Source organism: Zalophus californianus, chromosome 11, assembly GCF_009762305.2.
Source record: "Zalophus californianus isolate mZalCal1 chromosome 11, mZalCal1.pri.v2, whole genome shotgun sequence".
Taxonomy (NCBI): Eukaryota; Metazoa; Chordata; class Mammalia; order Carnivora; family Otariidae; genus Zalophus; species Zalophus californianus.
The window spans coordinates 65217318-65237484 of record NC_045605.1 but is presented as its reverse complement, the minus strand read 5'-3'; the positions used below and the strand labels follow the sequence as shown (position 1 = coordinate 65237484).

The window sequence follows — 20167 nt, the reverse complement described above, 5'->3', positions numbered from 1 at the left end:
TTAAGAAGGGCACTTGATGTAATGAGCTCTGGGTGTTATGTGCAACTGATGAATCACTAAACTTTACCTCTGAAACTAATAATATACCATATGTTAATTAATTGAATTAATTGGAGCACCTGGGTGGCTCAGTCGTTAAGCATCTGCCTTTGACTCAGGTCATGATCCCGGTGTCCTGGGTTGGAGCCCCACATCGGGCTCCCTGCTGCTTGGGGAGCCTGCTTCTCCTTCTCCCACTCCCTCTACTTGTGTTCCCTCTCTCTCTGTCAAATAAAATATTTTTTAAAAAATTAATTGAATTTAAACAAAAGCAAAACAAACAAAAATGACTCTGAAATAAATATAAAATTCAATAGTTCTTGAAAGTATGTCAGCAATAAATCTAGTTCTCCTTTTAGGAATATTCTATATGTTTCCATATATTTTATCAGCATAAATTATACTTAAGAAAAATATCAAGGGGCGCCTGGGTGGCTCAGTTGGTTAAGCAACTGCTTTTGGCTCAGGTCATGATCCCAGAGTCCTGGGATCGATCCAGTCCCTGCTCGGCTGGAAGCTGCTTCTCCCTCTCCCACTTCCCCTGCTTGTGTTCCCTCTCACGCTGTCTCTCTCTCTCTCTCTCTCTCTGTCAATTAAATAAATAAAATCTTTAAAAAAAATATCAAGAAAATATTTTAAGATAAGAAAATTGCAGGCGCCTGGCTGGTTCAGTCAGTTAAGCATCTTGCATCAACCTCCATTTTAAATTGACTTTATATTATTATGTGAGATAAATGAATTTAGATTTCTAATAGGAACTACATAGTACTATTCAAGTATTTCTATGTCTCATGTAATTTTAAACATTGTCTATTCTTGAGTATGATAAAAATGGAAACTTTAATAAAAAATACCACTATCTGACATTTATCTCATATTTCAAATTATTATTATACACTGTTAGTGTGAATTGTTTACTTAATTTAATGTAAAACTCAGATTTTTCTTTCAAAACACCAAATACACTTGGGTAAGGGGTAACTATAACTTGCAAATTAGTTTGAGGTCATGTTCCAGAAATTTTTGGGCTGGTATGGTGCTTTGGATAGTTTTTTTTTAAGCAGATATAAAGCTAACACTGGTATATCTCAAAAGCATTTGTAGAGCAAACACATGTCACTGCTTCTCTGTCCTTTCTTCTAAAGAAGTCTCTCTGTGATACCTAGATTAGGTACAAGTGAGACTAGATATACTAGCTTTTCTTAACTTTTCAGCCTACTAGGAAATTCCTCTTTAAAATCCTATTGTCAAACTCCAAAAAAAAAAAAAAAGATTTTGAGAAGATGGCAGCAGAGTAGGAGGATCATAGGCTTGCTTTGTCCCACAAATACAGCTAGGTAACTATCCAGTCATCCTAAATACCCCAGAAATCAATCTGAAGACTGGCAAAACAAACTCCACAACTGAAGATAGAGAAGAGGCCACATCAAAGAAGGTAGGAAGTACGGAGATTCAGCTTGGGGGAAAGAGAGTTTATGGCCACTGCAGGAGGGAGGGAGCCATAGCTGCACAGGACAGTGCACAGGGCAGTGCATGGAGAAAACAAATTCCCATAACAATTGGCTTAGAAAGTAAGAGGGCCCAAATTTCATGAGTTCTTGGAACCAGCGGGGCTTAAAACCTGGAGTTTTAAAGGTCAGTCGACTTCAGTAGCCAAACTATGGAAAGAACCCAGATGTCCATCAACAGATGAATGGATAAAGAAGATGTGGTATATAAACACAATGGAATATTACTAAGCCATCAAAAAAATTGAAATCTTGCTATTTGCCACAACGTGGATGGAACTAGATGGTATTAGGCTAAGCGAAATAATTCAGAGATGAGTAAATTCAGTATAATCTCATTTATATGTGGAATTTAAGAAACAAAACAGAGGATCATAGGGGAAGAGAGGAAAAAATAAAACAAGAGGAAATCAGAGAGGGAGACAAACCATAAGTGACTCTTAAGCATAGGAAACAAACAGGGTTACTGGGGCAGGAGGGATGGGGTAACTGGGTGATGGACATTAAGGATGGCATGTGATGTAATGAGCACTGGGTATTATATAAGACTGATGAATCAGTACCTCTGAAGCCAATAATATATTATATGTTATTTGAATTTAAATAAAAATAGATAAATTTTCTTAAATATGCAAAAAAATAAAAATTCTTGGCCCTAATAAATAAATAATAAATACATAAGTGAGTAAGTAAATAATAAATATAAGATTAAAAACTTGATAAAAAGGGGTGCCTGGGTGGCTCAGTCGTTAAGCATCTGCCTTCAGTTCAGGTCATGATCCCAGAGTCCTGGGATCAAGCCCCACATCGGGCTCTCTGCTCAGCAGGAAGCCTACTTCTCCCTCTCCCACCGTCTCTCTCTCTCTCTCTCTCTCTCTCTCTCTCTCTCTCTGTCAAATAAATAAAATCTTTAAAAAAAAAAACTTGATAAAAAAAATAAAATCCCATTGTTATACCTATGTCCTGATAATATTTGACTCCCACATTTACTAGGAAATCTAGCTCTATATTTTTATGACTTTTGTCATTCTGTCTCCTCCTCCCAAAGAGAAGAAGAGAAGAAACATGTCAGAATATGAGTAAATGCTACTGGACATTCATTCATTTTTACATATTTCATGTCAACAATTTGTTTAACTGGCAGTTGGAAAGAGATGGGGCCATAGAGATAAATAAATGCAGTGAAATGTTAGCAGTGAAAGTGTAGCCATCTGTGCTTTGCTGCCGCTTCCTTGGATTTATGACATTGTTCCACTAAGGCTGGCTGGAGCTGGCAGAAAAGAGTTGATTTTGTTTTATTGTTGTTATGTTTTATTTATATATTTCCTTTTTTTGGTGACATAGGTATTTAATAGATGGATAATTGAAACATGTTCAATGTTTTTTGAAGCTTGTGTCATGGATTTGCATTGTTTTGTTTCATTTTTTTAGGATAAGCTTCCAGATGACCAATATCAGGAGAAGACAGCAATGGACCTGGCAGCTGAGCAGCTACGCCTTTGGCCTTCTCTGAGCAAATCAACTCAGCAGGAGCTGGTGCAACGTGAGGAAAGCACTGTCTTCAGTCAGGCCATTCATTTTGCAAACCTCATGGTCAACCTGCTGGTCCCACTGGATACAAGTAAAAACAAGCTCCTGAGAACATCAGCACCAGGCGACTGGGAGAGTGGAAGCAACAGCATTGTCACAAACAGGTACCAAAATGTGCACATCCAGAGACCCTCCTGTTCTTGGCTTAGCAGACAAAATAAAGTATTTTGGGCAAATACTGCTGTACATATTTCAAAATTTTAAGCATTTTCCTTACCTTCAGACTTGCTCAACTCTTTTTTTCACCTCTTCTATATTAAAAGAACTTCACTTTATCTGACTATCCGTAACCACCTCCCACAGTCTCTTTTCTTTCATGACCCAATTTTTCAACTGTCTCACCCACTACTGACCAAACTGCCATAGCAATTTACAGAAAGCACTCTGGAAAATTGCTAATGAACTTCTTGCCAAAGTTATTATTTGTTTCTCGGCCCTCCTTTTTTCAGTATGCATTGAATTTGTCTATAATCATGTCCTCAACCATGCCTTGCTCCAAACCCAACACTGACTTCCAGTACCACTGAGAATAAACCCATGGACTACAAGACCTGACAGGATTTGGCTCCTGACGGCTGCACTGACTTTATTTCCTGTCATTCTTCTGTCAAGAACACTGGTCTCCCTTCTAATGCTAATCCTCAAAAGCTCTAAGCATAATACTGCCTCAGGGTCTTTGTATTTGTTCCCACAATCTGGAATACTCTCCCTGAAATAGTTACAAGAATCACTCCCTCACTTCATTTAATTCTCTGCTCAAATGCCATCTACCTAGAGAGGCCTTCCTGACTTCCATATCTTAAGTAGCACAGGCATCACTCTTTCTCCTATCTTGCATTTTTTTTCTTTCATGACACTTTCTACAACCTGATTTATTTTCATATATTTGTTTATCATATGCCTCATTTATTGCTGTACCCCCAGATCTTTGCATATAGTACGTGCCCAATAAATATTTGGTTGCATATATGATTGAATGAATGAATGAATGAATGAATGAATGAATGAACTGCTTACCCAACAGTAGTGACATTCTAACCTTTTAGGTCTTCAGTGATGCTCTAGCATGCTGGTAGTTCTTTTAACTCTTGTAAATCCTTCTCAGGCTCTTTCAGGCAGCTTCTCCTCTCTCCCATTCTCAATCCCTCCTCCATGCTCTTCATACTGTCTTAGAAACTCATCCACAAGCCCACATCTCTGACCCCAACCTTTCAATCTCCCTATCCCAGATACTCCATTTTTGTCAAGAACACTCGAGAGCCTCTAGTCTTCCAGGCTAGACAACTTTTTGTTGTTTTGAAGTCAGCCTTTTACACCATGCAGTCAACTGCATGGGTCTCTTATTTCTTCCTTCAGAGAGTTATTTTATATGAACAATATAGCCTAGGCCTTCATCGCTTCAAACTATACATGACCATGCTCCTTGAAAGTCTACCTATTGAGTGGCTAAGGCACTCAAGTTCTTTAATGCTTTGGCATGATGTGAGGCCATATTCACTGTTTAGCTTTACCTTAAAACTGATTCAGTGAATGTGGTTGGATTTGGAGGAAAGAGAACTAAGTGGGTTAGAACAGATATATGAGTCTTTTCCATGATTAGCAGTCTAAAAGAAGGCATAGGAGACAGGAGTATTTGTTGAACAGTGGGAACTGAATAAGCAGCAAGGACAGGATTGAGCTTTCACATCCACTGTTTCAAATTCTTTCCCTTCTGTTGCATGATTTTATCACCTACAGAAGATTGATGGCTTCAAAGTGACAAAGTGTTTTGGTTCACTCAAAGAGACAAATGTTGGCAACAGAAAGGTTCGCAGGACAGTTTGGTTCTTCCATTTGGAAGAATATGCGATTTTCTGGGAAAAGTTCTTTTACTTTGCCTACCAGGGAACATGTCTTCCAGTTGTCAAAGGCCAAAGATAGCAATATTACTTTGTCTGACTCTATGTGGTAATTAACTTGAGAGAACAGTTTTGTTTTTTTTTTCGAAGGTCCAAGTATCAGATAATAAATGAAACAGTCTATTTTTCCTTTAGTTTCTGTGGTTCCTGAGTTCCTTTTTAGGAGAATGACAGAAGTATTTCTTACAAAAACAAATTTGGGTCCAAAGGACAATGCCTGACAGTAGCTTTCAGATGTAGGCAAGTAGGATATCATAATGTGGACAAAGTTAAATTTCTATCAAAATTGACTGTGATAGAATAGTCATTTGTTACATTTGAGTCCTAAACATGATTTCTTTCCTTGGTTTTCTCAGTATTGCAGGAAGTGTAGCTGAGAGCTATGATACAGAAAGTGGGTTTGAAGATTCAGAGAATAATGACATCGCCAATTCTGTTGTGCGATTCATTACCCGATTTATTGACAAGGTTTGCACAGAGAGTGGAGTTACTCAGGATCACATCAAGAGCCTTCATTGCATGATACCAGGTAATCAATTTACAGATATTAGAGAACAAGAATATTAGAGATAATTGAGTAAGAATTGTTTTTAGGGGTCTATTTTTTTCAGCATAACACCTTTAATACTTGTCTTCCATGTAGTTTAGTCATGCTATTTATTTGTGTTCTGATTAATTTTTTTAATATTTCTAAGTTATGATAAAATATATGTAACATAAAATTTGCCACTTTAAACTATTTTAAGTGTAAAATTCACTGATGTTAATCATATTCACAGTGTTGTGCAATCATCACCACTATCCTTTACGAAAAACTTTTTCATCACCAAAACACACACTCTGTACCCATTAAGCAATAACTCCCCATTCTCCACCTCTGTAGCCCCTGGTAAGCTCTGTATCTCTATGAATTTGCCTTCTAGATATTGCCTATAAGTTTGATCATACAGTATTTGTCCTTTTGTGTCGGGCTTTTTTCAGTTAGCATTATGTTTTCAAGGTTCTTCCATGTTGTAGCAGGTATCAGAATGCCATTCATTTTTATGGCCGAAACTATTCCATTGTATGGATATACCACATTCTGTTTATCCATTCAACTGTTGATGGACATCTGGGTTGTTTCTGCCTTCTGGCTACTATGAATATTCACATACAATTATTTGTTTGAGTCCTTATTTTTGATCTTTTGGGTATGTACCTGGGAGTGGAATTGCTAGTCATATGGTAATTCTTGTTTAACCTTTTGAGGAACCACCAAACTATGATTAGTTTTTAATTCTAAAATACTCAGAATTTGTATTAATTCTGCTTATTCTGTACTCTTTTATTTTGAATACTCTGACTTATCCTAGGAATTGTAGCTATGCACATTGAGACTCTAGAAGCAGTACATCGAGAGAGTAGAAGACTCCCACCTATACAGAAGGTAATTATTCCAGACTACATGCTTTTAGGGTATAACATCTCTTCTTAAAAACAGCAACAATGGACTTTTATGCCCCAGAAAGTACCTTCTCCTAACCTTTTACAGAGCCTCCACTTTTAATGATACATTAAACTTTCAGAGGAGTTTATCATGTAGACCCTCATAAAACAGATACTGAAGTAGAATGTAGATTCAACAAAGGAGCAATAATAGCCTCTTGTTGAGTCTATTTTTATAGGCAGGGCAAAAATTATGAACATTCTAACTTCCAAGCCCAAGCCAAGATTTTATGTATGCCCTGCCTACTTCCAGAAAAAAAGGACTTAAGTCAATTACCATAAAAATACCAGGTTCCTGAATCTGTTTACATTATAAGCATACATCACAAGCATTTGGGAATCTGGGAAGTCTATTAAAAATTGAGAGTCCTGAACCCCACCCCAGCCTCCTGAATTGGAGTTTCCTGAGACTTTGGCCTGGGAATCTATACTTTCAAGTACAAGCCTCCCTGATGATTATTTTGCCCCTAGTCTGGCACCTATCTGTGGACTAGGGTCAGGAGCCTCTTACCTATATAACAGAACTATTAAAAATAAATTCAAAGGAAAAATCAGAAGCCAGATGGATAGGAAAGATATTTCTATGAGAAATCTGAGACATGATCATTACAATTTTGGCTTTACATTTAGCTCTGAGCTTCCTAGAGCCAACAAAAAGAATAGTACTGATTTATGTAGTTTTTATTGCTTAGTAAAAAATAAGCATATTAGATCTTCAGGAGAGGTAACTTTTTTTTTCTTTTTAGCACTGGTATCTTCAGAGGAGTGTATCATGTGGTTGTGTATTTCCCAAGATGTGTAATTGTTCATTATATAGCCATTTATTGTGTTAATCTTCAATAAAGGACAAGAAGGGCAGATCCTTTTAAAGATGCATCTGTTTTTCTAATTACTTGTTTATTAAGTTTACAGAAGTAACAATGCTCTTTGTATAAAATCAGACTATTAAAGAAATACACATTATACAAAGTGAAAGTCCTCCATGGTCTTTCCAACCCCACCTCACCTCTGCCCTTAACCATGATAGTACAGTTTGGTCCATATTCTCACAATTTTTTTCTTTTTCCAAAAAGAGGGAATTATAATATACATACTGGTTTACACCTTGCTGTTTTTACTTAACAATGTGTCCTTGATATCTTTCTATGTTAACACATATAGATCTAGGTCATTATTTTTAATGGTTGCAAAATGTTCCACTGAATAGATATTTTAAACGTCTTTGTAATTTCCAATGATTTTTACTGTTAATAAGCAAAGAATCTTTCCACATTTGGATGCAAAAACTTCATTTCTGCCTCTTCCCAAATCTGTTTTCTCGTTTTGGCTACTTAAGCAGTCTGACTCAGGTTTTTTAGATCTGCAACTGAAAAGATAACTTTGGTCTAAGTGTTGGAAACCCCACAAGATTTGTGTTTAAAATGCTCTCTCTGTTGTCAGCCCAAGATTCTTAGACCTGCCCTACTGCCAGGAGAAGAAATTGTCTGTGAAGGTCTTCGAGTCCTGCTAGACCCTGATGGAAGAGAAGAAGCTACTGGAGGCCTTCTTGGAGGCCCTCAGCTCCTGCCGGCAGAAGGAGCCTTGTTCCTCACCACATATAGAATTCTTTTCAGGGGGACCCCCCATGATCAGCTAGGTATGACTCCTATTATGCCTTCAGAATATGGATATCCATGTGCTTGCTACTTGAGGTTTTGATTCCATTTGTGTGCAGTAATTTGCAGATCATTTCTGATTCAAAGTAAGCCTTTTGTCGCCAAGTATTTTTTAGAATCCTTTGTCTGTCAAAGCTAATGATAATTTGGATTTCAGAGTCTTATTTAAAGAACCAAGGGTATCTTCTAAACAGTAAAGCAAGGGTTCCTTCACTGAAACAGTCATAATTTCATGAGGCAGTATATTGTGACTTAGGGATATTCATAGTATATAGCTGCTAACAATGTCTCCTGCTGATTTGTCCCACCTTTCTGAGTCCTGTAGTTAACTGTAAGGCTCAGGTCTTCCAGATACATGATTCCTTTTGTGGAAGGATATGCTGAGCATCACAAGGTTGTACAACACTAACCCCACTTCCTCTCGTCACATTTCAACTGACCCCCTTTCCCTCTTGGCAGGCAACTTCCATTCACTAAACTCCCTCAACTTCTATTTCTATTTTCTACTACTCTATGCAGTCTTCCATATTAGAAAGGAATAGCATGCCCTATCGAGTCTGAATTATCTTTTTGAAATCACTGTAATCTCTTTCTAAACTCTTCTGATTGATCGGAAAAGCATGTAAGATTTGGGCTAGAACTGTTGCTCCCCAAATAAGAAGCTCAGATTTAGATTGCTGTTGACCAATCTTGGTATCTTAAGTCCCCTGACCTCTCTCTGAGTTTCGGTTTCCCCTTTTATAAAATTAGGGAATTGGGCTTGTTTGGTGATAATTCAGTGGTTCTCAACCTTGACTGCATATTTGAGTTATCTGGGAAGCTTTAAAAAAAAACCTACCAATCTGGGCCCAACCCTCACACAGCTGAATTAATACCTGGAATAGGATTCTAGGACCCAGGCATCTGTGCATTTTTAAGCCCCAGAAGTGATTATGATGCATAGTAAGGATTGAGAACCATTGGGATAAATGGTCACTAAAGTTCCTTCCTCATCTGCCATTATTCATTCAGTAATATTTGATGAGATGTACTATATGTGCTGCACATTTTGTTAGTGGACTTTAGATGCTTGGATAGGATCAAGATGGTTTATTGTCTTATTCATAAAAGAGTGCTTACCATATAATAACAAAAAGCTCATAAAATTCAATAAACAAAATGAATCTATAGTAATAGTTGTATTCATTGAAAAAGAAGCAAAATTTTTCAGCCCTCTCCTATCATATCACCATGCATAAATTATATTTGTATTGGAAAGCGAATGTAATTTTAAAAGAAACTAAATATCCAGTATTTACAATTTCTTTTGTACTGTGACTTGGGAGCTCAGTGGCCACAAACATACATTCTGGGGATATAAATATATGAGATACTTGGTCACTTAAGTTGTTCCAATTTATTTCTTTTTAAAAAATCAAAACCATACTTAGTGTGATGGCTTATATTGTTCTCTTGTTTTTTCCTGTCAATTTTTGGGTCAATTTTGTATTTTAGGGAATTTATTTTTATCAGAAAAAGCCTTCTTACTGCCTCTTTTATTTCTCTTTTTAAATTTCTAATTCAAAATATCTACTTTAATGACACACAGGAATCTGATAATTTTATATGTGTTATATAAGCATAGGTTGTTTTTTACATCCTAGGACTTAAATTCTGTATACATCCTAATTTTGTTTAGCCTCTGGATATGAGCTCAACATAAGAGGATAATCAGAATTTTCCAGGTTAGGAGTTGACAGATCCAGGGAATGAGAAAATCTGATGACGATAAGTGGATGTACATATGAACTCATAAACCTAGTTCAGTTCTCACCCCTCCGGCTTACTAGCCAAGGCGCCTTGCCCATTGCTGCTCCTGTTCTTTCACTTGTACCACTGCCTGAAATTCCCTCCTCTTTCCCTCTGCAAATCCAAACCTATGTTCTCTTCAACGCTCACCTTCCCTCTCTCTTCCTCCAGGAATCATTCTCAAGCCATCTAGCATGCAGAAATCTTCTCCCTTTCTGACATATTTAAAGCTTTGTCCCTCAAACCTAGGAGCTAATGACATGTTATATTTGGCATGTGACTCTTCTCTCCCAGGGGGAACTTTGAACTCTCCAAGAGAGGCTTTGCATGTACTATTTATTTTCTAGACTTGCATCTTCGCAACCTCTAGTAGTTGATAAATAATTATATTTTCCCTTATTTGCTTTAGTATTTAAATTCCTAAAACTCTTCAGCCTAAGCTTAGTCCTGTATCTTCTATGAAGGCACAAATACAAGGTACAGCACCTTTTACCACGTATGGAAACCCATTTTAAAAATCTTTTCTTGGGGCACCTGGGTGGCTCAGTTATTAAGCATCTGCCTTCGGCTCAGGTCATGATCCCAGGGTCCTGGGTTCAAGCCCCACTCCCCCTGCTTGTGTTCCCTCTCTTTCTGTGTCTCTCTCTCTGAAATAAATAAAATCTTGGGGAAAAAATCTTTTCTCTTTTGCTTTATACTTACATTAAATATCATGGATGCCTTTAAGATTAAGAATCTTTAAGATTGCCTTAAGCCAGGTGATCTGGTGTGGCACACAGCAGGTTGGGGAAATAGAAAAAATGAAGGTAGGCAGACTGTGACAGTTCATTCGCTCCAGCAAAGGATCATGTCTCAGGAGTGAATTGTCATGCAATAAAATCAATGAATGTGATTCTAGAATCATGGCATTTTCTCTCGCTGCATTCCTGGGCATTGTCCTCTCCTAATACATTTCTTTAGCAGAGGCTGATAAAATGAGAAGCAGAAACTCTATAAATAAGCAGTAAAGTGCTGTTGCTGAGTGTGTGTCCTGCTTTCCTGTAGTTGGTGAGCAGACAGTTGTGCGGAGTTTTCCTATTGCTTCCATCACCAAGGAGAAGAAGATTACGATGCAGAACCAGCTGCAGCAAGAGGGACTACAGATTACATCAGCATCTTTTCAGGTATTAAGAAAGGGAGCCATTCCTCTACTACTATTTAAAAGTTTTGTACAAATGATGTGGCCACTTTCTGTGGTAATGGGGTCAGAAGTTAGAGGATGAGGAGGATCAAAGGGTCTGAGAGGGTAATCTTGAACTGAATAAACCCCTGAATCATTCTGTATTTAATCCCCCACTTCCTGAACCCCTTGACCAACTGAGTACCAACAGATTATCTGTCAATATTTAGTGATCTTAGAAATTCGGACACATACAATTGACTCTTGTTCTCTGCCAAGTCATACCTGTTTGTTTGATAAAGGCTGTAGATAGAAAGCAGTTCCCTTGGCACCTATTTCAGAAGGAAATGCCCTATGGCCCTTCTGTGGAAGAGATAAAACTCCAAGAATTATAGTCAGGGCTAAAGTACTATTGGTACTAACTAAATAACCTTTAATTAAGCAGAGGTTTTTCTAGGGGGCTTTGAATGTATCAGAACTTGTGGAATTACTGATACAAAGCAGACACTGGAAGAGTGATCTTCTCTTAGTTTTTCCTTTTTACAGTTCTCAGTCTGTGATATTTTGCTCTTCCTATTTTTATGCCTTGTCTCTGACTTCTCAGATTTTTGAGAGCACCGGTTCTTGCCTCATTCCTTCCAGCCAGGAAGCCACCCTAGGACCTCCACGTGCTCATTGTGTGAAATGTGAGGCTGCTGATCTCTAGGCTCCAGACCTTCTCCCATTACCGGGGGGCAGGGGCCTCCTAGGGATTTCTTCACTGTTCCACCTGTCAAAGGACTCTAAACTGGAATATTGCCTGGCTATATTGGTTAGGATTCTATATACTAGATTTATGATATCTAAGAAGAGGCTTCCTTAGGCCAAATTCCCCATCTATAACCAACAGTTGAGAAAAAAGGAGGACATGTTTCCTACTTCAGCCACTATAAGTTAATTTCTCTGTCCCATCATAGAAAAGATAGTCTTAAAGAAATCCAACTTCAAGATAGATGATTTTCCTTGCCAGTGAACCATCTATGACAAGTAAACCTTTCTGATTCCTTTTTCTTTAAATAAAAAATTATATTACATGATATCCAAGGTCCCCTCAACTTCTGGACTTCTGCCATTTAGTATTATTTTCTGTTATTTCAGTAACTTGGGGGGAAGTTATCTGGAAATCCTAATTAATTCTTCTGATGTATTTCCTCTCTTTTTATTTCTAGTTGATTAAAGTAGCGTTTGATGAAGAAGTGAGTCCAGAAGTAGTAGAGATCTTTAAGAAACAGCTAATGAAGTTCCGTTATCCTCAGTCCATTTTCACCACCTTTGCTTTTGCTGCTGGACAGACTACCCCACAAATAATTTTGCCCAAACAGAAGGAAAAGAACACCTCTTTCCGGTAAGAAGACAGTCAAGTTTCTTCATTTCAGCCTTTTCATAGCTCCCCGTCAGGGGAAATGACCTATCCTTTGTGTCAGTGTGTACGTGACTGCTCTTTTTGTCTGCCATTCTGTCAAGCCCATTGAACGTAGCTCAGAAAGTTATGGAACGGTAGCACTGATGTATGGAACAAGTTTCAAAAACTAAATGCTACAAGAGGTTTTGACCAACATGTCCATTGCTCATGATATATTTTTAGAATGTGAAATTCTGTTCCCCCTTTTACCCATACTGATTCCTTTCTAACTGCCTTTGAGCAGGCCCTTCAGTTTTCTTTGCTATCCAGACCTAGTAGACAGTTTTGCTTTGATCTACAGATGGTAGCCTTTATTTTTTCTTTTTTATAACTTTTTGTTTTGGTAGTTTCAAATTTACAGAAAAGTTACAACATAACACAAAGAATTCCTGTATACCATTTACCCAGATTCACCAGTTGTTTATGTTTTGCTCCATTTCTTTATCATTCTCTCTCATATATATTTTTTCCTAAACCGTTTGAGTTATATACATAACACCCCTTTATCCTTAAATATATCAATATGTATTTTCTAAGAACAAACCATGGTATATAACCAGGAAATTGAATTGGTATAAAATTTCTACCTAACCCAGAGTCCTTATTCAAATTGCTGATGATCCTTTATAGCTACTTTTTTTTTTCTGCCTAGTACAAGATCCATTCCAGGATCAGGCATTGCATTTAGTTGTCATATTTCTTTGTGGGATCCCTTATTTTCTGATGAAAATTTTTAGTAATTTATGTTGAAACTTTTACATTTCAGTTATTATAAAATAACAATTGCTTAAAATTTATCTTCAATTAGTGATAAAATATAGGGGCCAAAAGTTCAGTTCATTCATCGCTTAGAATTTGGTCATCTGCCAGTACAAATTACATATTAGGGAGTACTCTGCAGACTTTGGAGAAAAGCCCTTTTCTTTGCCTAAAAGTGGGGTAGGCTGGAGATTATAGAAGAGTTGAGGTTCCAGACAGTGTGTCATTACTAAATTGCATATCTGACCCCCTGTACCACTGTTACCTGGTAAGTGAAGGGGACCATGCAGATCCAGAAATGATACACTGAAACATGAGCAGCTTCCTAGGTATTTACAGTAGTGAGCCAAGCATCTTGTCTTAGCACTGTGGAGTCACAGAGGAACCTGTGACATCTATTATTCCAACCTTCTATGGAAGATACAAAGCTTTGTATGGTGTTTTATGTTTAGAATCTATGGACTATGGAAGGAAATACATACATACACACACATATAAAATCAACCTCTTTGTATCAAGCTTAATCTATCCAGCTGCAAGGGAGATATAGCAATTTTAAGATTTAAAACACCTTAGAATTGTCGAGTATGTAAAGGTTTATGGTGTCAGAAGGCAGGACACCACACATACACACTTAAACATGGTACTAACTATAATTGTCATATGATCTCAAAGAAAAGCCTACGAATTAGTAGAAAGAGTTTGAATTAGTAGAGAGGGGAGCAGACGGGCTTCCGTGCAGGAGGACTTCTACCAGCGTAGCTTGTGGGAGCTGGTAGAGGCAGTGGCGTGGATAACCAGAGTGCCTTAAGGGGCATGTTTGACCAAAAAGCCAAACTGAGTTTAAATTTGGAATAAGTAGCTTATGTGCCACTCTAGGTTCTTGCACTTTTTGCCTACAACTGTCCTGATGACAACAGTGTTTTATAGAAAATTAGTCTACTGCCATATACAAAATGATCTAAAGAAGGAGAGGCTTACTGGGGTCTGGACAATCCTAGTAGCTGTGGATGTGGAAAGGAAACAAGTTGAGCCGGGTAGGTATTAAAAAAATGTAAATCTTGTCCTCATATTAAATTGGTGGTCTCTTTGGTTTTATGACTTGTAGTACCTTCTCAAAAACAATTGTGAAAGGTGCCAAAAGGGCAGGGAAAATGACAATTGGGCGGCAGTATTTATTGAAGAGGAGGACAGGGACAATTGTGGAAGAGAGAGTGAATCGTCCTGGATGGAATGAAGAAGATGATATATCAGGTATGTGAGAACTCCTTTTTCCTTCATGAATTGGTTTTGTTCTTTCTTCTTATATGAGTAAGAATAAGAGACTCAGATATAGTTGCCCTTAAACTTTGACTCACAAGTACTTAAACCTCATAAGAAGATTGGAGGCACTTACCAGCATCTCAGAATTGGAAAAAAAAGAATATTTATTTTCCCAATATTCCATTGTTCAGATAAGATTTTGCTAAATTATACTTCTCTTTTACTAAATCCACAGAGCTGGTTGACCATTGTTACATGGGTCTCATCAAAGGGAGAAAGAAAGAAACCCCAATGCATGGGAAATTTAGGTATAAAGTAATCCCCTGTACCTTATTGTTATGCAATAAATGTAAGGAAACAAGGACATTGGATATTCAAAATTAAAGATTTGAGTTTGGGGTAAGAACATTGTGGGTACTCTGAATCAAAATGAGGGACCAAAGATGAAAGGGTTCTTAGATGGTAAGAAAAAAAGTGCCTAGTAAATATTCAAAAGCACAGAATCTGAGAAGCTGAAATACCTCTCGGTTGGGAAAATAGAGGCAGGAAACCAATCACAAAATGGCTTATTGACTGTTTTCTGTTCCTTAACCCACTATGGAGTATGCTTATGGAATTAACACTAGGGCGAATCTGATGTAATAGGAGGCAGGATACCTTTGCACCCTTTTTCTTTTCAGGATCTTAGAGTCAATCGCCAGTGACTATACCACTACTACTTCTACTAATAATAATGTCATTTTGAAGAAAGAAACCTCATGTTTAGAGAGATCACTGGCTAAAGGTCTCCATTTCAGTAGGTGTACCTACATACTCTGAGAGCAATGAAAAGACCCACCATTGCATTACTGGAATGACCATTTGTTGGAACCCTGGCCTCCTTAAGAGTCACATGGAAAGCCATAAAGACATTACCCATTGGTATTTGACTCTTCTAATTTGAAGTTCTTATGATTACACAGAAGAAAAACTATTATTCTATGATATTCTACCAAAAGACCAAATTATATAATGCTCTTTGCTCCTCTGAAAATAAAAAGCCAACAGAAAACTGGTACCGGATGGTATATTTGCATTGTGAAGTTCACAAACTAAAACACAAAGTCTTGTATTTGTAGGGATAAGCTGTTACGGGTTTTTTTTCTTTATTTTATTTTTTTTAAGATTTTTTAATTTATTTACCTGACAGGGACAAAGCGAGAGAAGGAACACAAGCAGGGGGAATGGGAGAGGGAGAAGCAGGCTTCCCGCTGAGCAAGGACCCCCCCCCCCAGAACCCTGGGATCATGACCTGAGCCGAAAGCAGATGCTTAATAACTGAGCCACCCAGGCACTCCCTTTTTTATTCTTTTTCTTTTTTAAATTTTATTTTATTTTATTATGTTATGTATTTTTTTTCTTTAAATGGAAAAGAGCCATATAATTCCCTTTGACATTAGAACTTTGAGTACATACATATCCAAAAATTCTGAAAACTTAATTTGATTTCTCTCACTGTAGAAATAAATAAGAAAGTAAATTAGGACAGTTTTTAACATGTATTTTTTTTTCTTTTTTTAGTTAGAACATGCAGTACAATTAGGAATGTTAGGGGTTTTTCTTAAATCCTCCCTAAATGCTTGATTATTGGATAAATCCTTCCACATCTAAAATCTTAAGTGATTCTGTAACCTGTGATTGCAAAATTATGAGGGAGTTTCCCATGTATACCACATCCTCTGACAAAAATATTTTCCACAAAAAAAGTATAACCTCTTGATACCTCTCTAAGAAAGGTCTTTTCCCACGAGTGAACTTCTGCCTAATCTAGAAATTTCTAAAAAAGTTTATGTTCTGAAAAGTTAACTGAAACCTGGATGATGAAGTTTGTATAGTGATCATATTAAAGATAAATTTTACTGATGAGTTAGCCTCTAACAAAATTTGAGTGTTTATTTTATAGTCCTAAACAGAAATCACTATACTTTGGCATTAATAAGTAAGTCTGATTGAAACAGAAAAATATGGCTGATGAATTCAAAATTCTATTATTTTTAGAAAATTTGAGTTAGTTTCCCTGGCATTTTCAAAGTTTATTTATTTATTTATTTAAGTAATCTCTACACCCAATGTGAGACTCAAACTCACAACCCCAAGATCCAGAGTCGCATCCTTTTCCAGCTGAACCAGCCAGGCACCCCCTTCCCTAGCATTTTGAGCCCCTGATGTTTTATTTCCTGACTATCCATTACGGTTTTAGTTTATGTTTGAACATAATGATTCTTCAAAGAATTAACAGAATTTAATATATACATAGTGCCTGTAGCCCTAATATAAACCACTCTTGGTTTAAGCATCCTCTTCAAAAGGAAGCTTCTAATCCTCTACTTTGAGCCACATCATTTTTTCAAAATCTGTTTCTGCCTTCACAGTTTCAGATGATAGTGAACTCCCCACAAGTACCACTCTGAAGGCCTCGGAGAAGTCTACCATGGAACAGTTAGTGGAAAAAGCTTGTTTCAGAGACTATCAGCGTTTAGGTCTGGGAACCATAAGTGGCAGCTCTTCTCGCTCAAAACCAGAGTATTTTCGAATCACTGCCTCCAACAGGATGTATTCACTGTGCCGGAGGTAAGTCTGTTAGTGGGCTCCAAAAAGACGCCTTCCCTTTCTTCTGCTTTGTCTTGAATGGGCTATTTGTCATCATAACCCAAAGGGAGAAAAGCAGGAGCAGGGTCTCCAGGGATATGTGTGTTTCAGGGACATTTTTTAGCAGCATGAGCAGGCATCTCCTTGGCATTCTCAGAAGTATAATTATATCAATGAATAGTGCCTAGATTAGAGCAAAAGGTGAAAGGTAGAAGTTTTTGTCTTCTTTAGGATTTTTTTTAGTTGTCTTTCTCCTCCCATTTGCATCTTTTCTACCATGACTGAAGATAACTTGAAATAAAGACAGGATTTTTCCAGGCAGATAAGAGAAATGGTCTGCTGTAGGCCAGGGGTCTACAAAATTTCTCTTTAAAGGACCCAATAGTATGCATTTTCAGTTTTGCAGACCATACGGTCTCATTGCAGCTGCTCTGCCACAAAAGCAGCCATAGATGGTAAATAAATGAGTGGGCGGAGCCTGTTCGGGCCCACACTTTATTTGTTGACCCAAGTGTAGACAGGGTTTTCTTATGCTAATTAGAATATTTTCAAGGGATATTAGAGAATGGACATGAACATGTTTTCTTCTATTCTTGTCATTTCTCACTGTTTCCTCTATCAGTTAAGTTCTATTCCATGGTCTATTTTATATTTATTAAAACTACATTTCCACTACCCACAAGTTTAAGCATTTTCATCTCCAGGTAAGTTGTTTCCTTTGTATTCATAAATTCCCAGTTTGATTGAATAGAATAATGCTATGAAAGTACTTTGTATATTGTCAGCCTTGTACATATTTTAGAAAGTTATCTTAATGTTACTATTAGTTTCAACCCCTCTGATCCTGAAAAGCTATAGATATCTTATTTTAAATGACAGTTTAAATTTACAAATACCTGACCACCCAACACATGAAAAGATGCTCAACATCACTCATCATCAGGGAAATGCAAATTAAAACCACAAGGAGATATCACCTCATACCTGTCAGCATGACTAAAGTCAAAAAGACAAGAAACAGGTATTGGTGAAGATGGTGGAGAAAAAGGAACCCTTGTGCACTGTTGGTGGGAATGCAAACTAGTACAGCCACTGTGGAAAACAGTATGGAGGTTCCTCAAAAAGTTAAAAGTAGAGCTACCCTATGATCTAATCATACTACTGGGTATTTACCCAAAGAATACAAAAATACTAATTCAAAAGAATATATGCATCCCTATGTTTATAGCAGCGTTATTTATAATAACAAAATTATGAAAGCAGCCCAATAGATGAATGGATAAAGAAGATGTGTATGTGTGTGTGTGTATGTGTGTGTGTGATGGAATATTACTCAGCCTTAAAAAGGAATGAAATCTTACCACTTGCAACAGCATAGATGGATCTAGAGAGTATAATGCTAAGCAAAATAAGAGAAAGACCAATACCATATGATTTCACTCATATGTGGAATTTAAGAAACAAAACAAATGAACAAAGAAAAAAACAGACTCTTAACTATAAAGAACAGACAGATTGTTACCAGAGGGAGGTAGATGGAGGGATGGATGAAATAGATGATAGGGATTAAGAGTACAGTTATCTTGGGGAGCCTGGGTAGCTCAGTTGGTAGAGCATCCAACTCTTGATCTCAGCTCAGATCTTGATCTCAGGATTGTGAGTTCAAGCTCCACATTGGTCTCCATGCCGGGTGTGGAGCCTATGTTTAAAAAAAAAAAAAAAAAAAAAGAGGAAGAAGAGCAAACATACTCAAACGCAAATATATGGGATTGGAGGTTGGGAGGTTTCTAACATGAAATCTCTTTGGAATAATATTTCTAAATAAACTAAAGGAAATGACTCTGAAACCTGCCTATCTTCTTGTGTTTCCTAATCTATAAAAACAAAGTACTCCTGTCTGTTTTGTATTTTCCCAGCGTCATATCCTGTAACTATGAGCTAATCTTTTTTAAAAAATTATCAACATGTAGTGTTAATATTTAAACTTATTTTGACATTTGAACATACTGTTCTCATACCAAAAATCATTTGGTTTTGATTTTTAGTTCTTTCACCATCTCAGGCAGGCTAATACTAGTGTACTCTGTTCTCACTTGTCATTTCAGCAGACTATTGAATTGATAATTTGGCTTGTCATCCTCATAAAGTTGATATTAATCCAGTAATCTTACAATCTTTATTTCAAGTTGACAAAAAGTAGTGTATAAGGCAAAGGGAATCATCAGTTTAACAGAGGCCTTTTTAGTAATTCTACATAGGATTTTTATTTTTCTAAGTTTAGGTTATTCCACACAAGTCTGCAGTGTCACTAAAGGGGACTTATTTCAAAAAAGACTACAGATTAATGGATTTATTTAGCTGTTTTCACCATCTCGGCTGGTTCTTCTCAACCCCTGGAGAACTGAGTTGAAACTAAGTTCCATGTTTAAAAAAAGTATCTTAACCTTCAACCAGTATGTTTCTGAGCCTTAGAAAATTATGGGATATGATGATATTCGTGTTCTCATATTCTCTCTCTCTCTTTCTTTCCCCATTTCTTTCCTGTTCTTCCCCCCCCCCCCGCCCCCAATCCCAATCATTCTCTTTCTCCTTTCCATGTCCCTGAAGCTATCCTGGCCTTTTAGTTGTACCTCAAGCTGTGCAAGACAGTAGTTTACCAAGAGTTGCCCGCTGCTATCGACACAATCGCCTGCCTGTTGTATGTTGGAAGAACTCAAGAAGCAGTACCCTGCTTCTCCGATCTGGAGGATTCCATGGGAAGGGAGTAGTTGGTCTTTTCAAATCTCAGAACTCCCCTCAGGCAGGTAAGCATCTCTCTACAGCACAGTTATGATCATTTCACTTCAGAGAATTCCTAAAACTAAAGGAAGTAATATCTGGGAATGCCAATTGTGCCCTTATATTGAGCCTTCTCTCACACGCAGGCTTTCCACTGTGCAATATAAATCATGTAC

General features: G+C 37.3%; 1 protein-coding gene across 3 annotated transcripts in view; it reads left to right on the top strand.

The window, feature by feature from the left end:
* Positions 1–20167, top strand: part of SBF2 (SET binding factor 2) — a 474770-nt gene that overhangs the window by 409670 nt on the left and 44933 nt on the right. For all 3 annotated transcript variants that reach the window (XM_035722821.1, XM_035722820.1, XM_035722819.1), the window contains exons 19-27: positions 2979–3241; positions 5392–5564; positions 6388–6461; positions 7961–8156; positions 11008–11126; positions 12331–12506; positions 14431–14576; positions 16997–17195; positions 19821–20017. In XM_035722821.1, the coding sequence (XP_035578714.1) occupies positions 2979–3241; positions 5392–5564; positions 6388–6461; positions 7961–8156; positions 11008–11126; positions 12331–12506; positions 14431–14576; positions 16997–17195; positions 19821–20017 (1543 nt within the window). The remainder of the gene's footprint in view (positions 1–2978; positions 3242–5391; positions 5565–6387; positions 6462–7960; positions 8157–11007; positions 11127–12330; positions 12507–14430; positions 14577–16996; positions 17196–19820; positions 20018–20167) is intronic.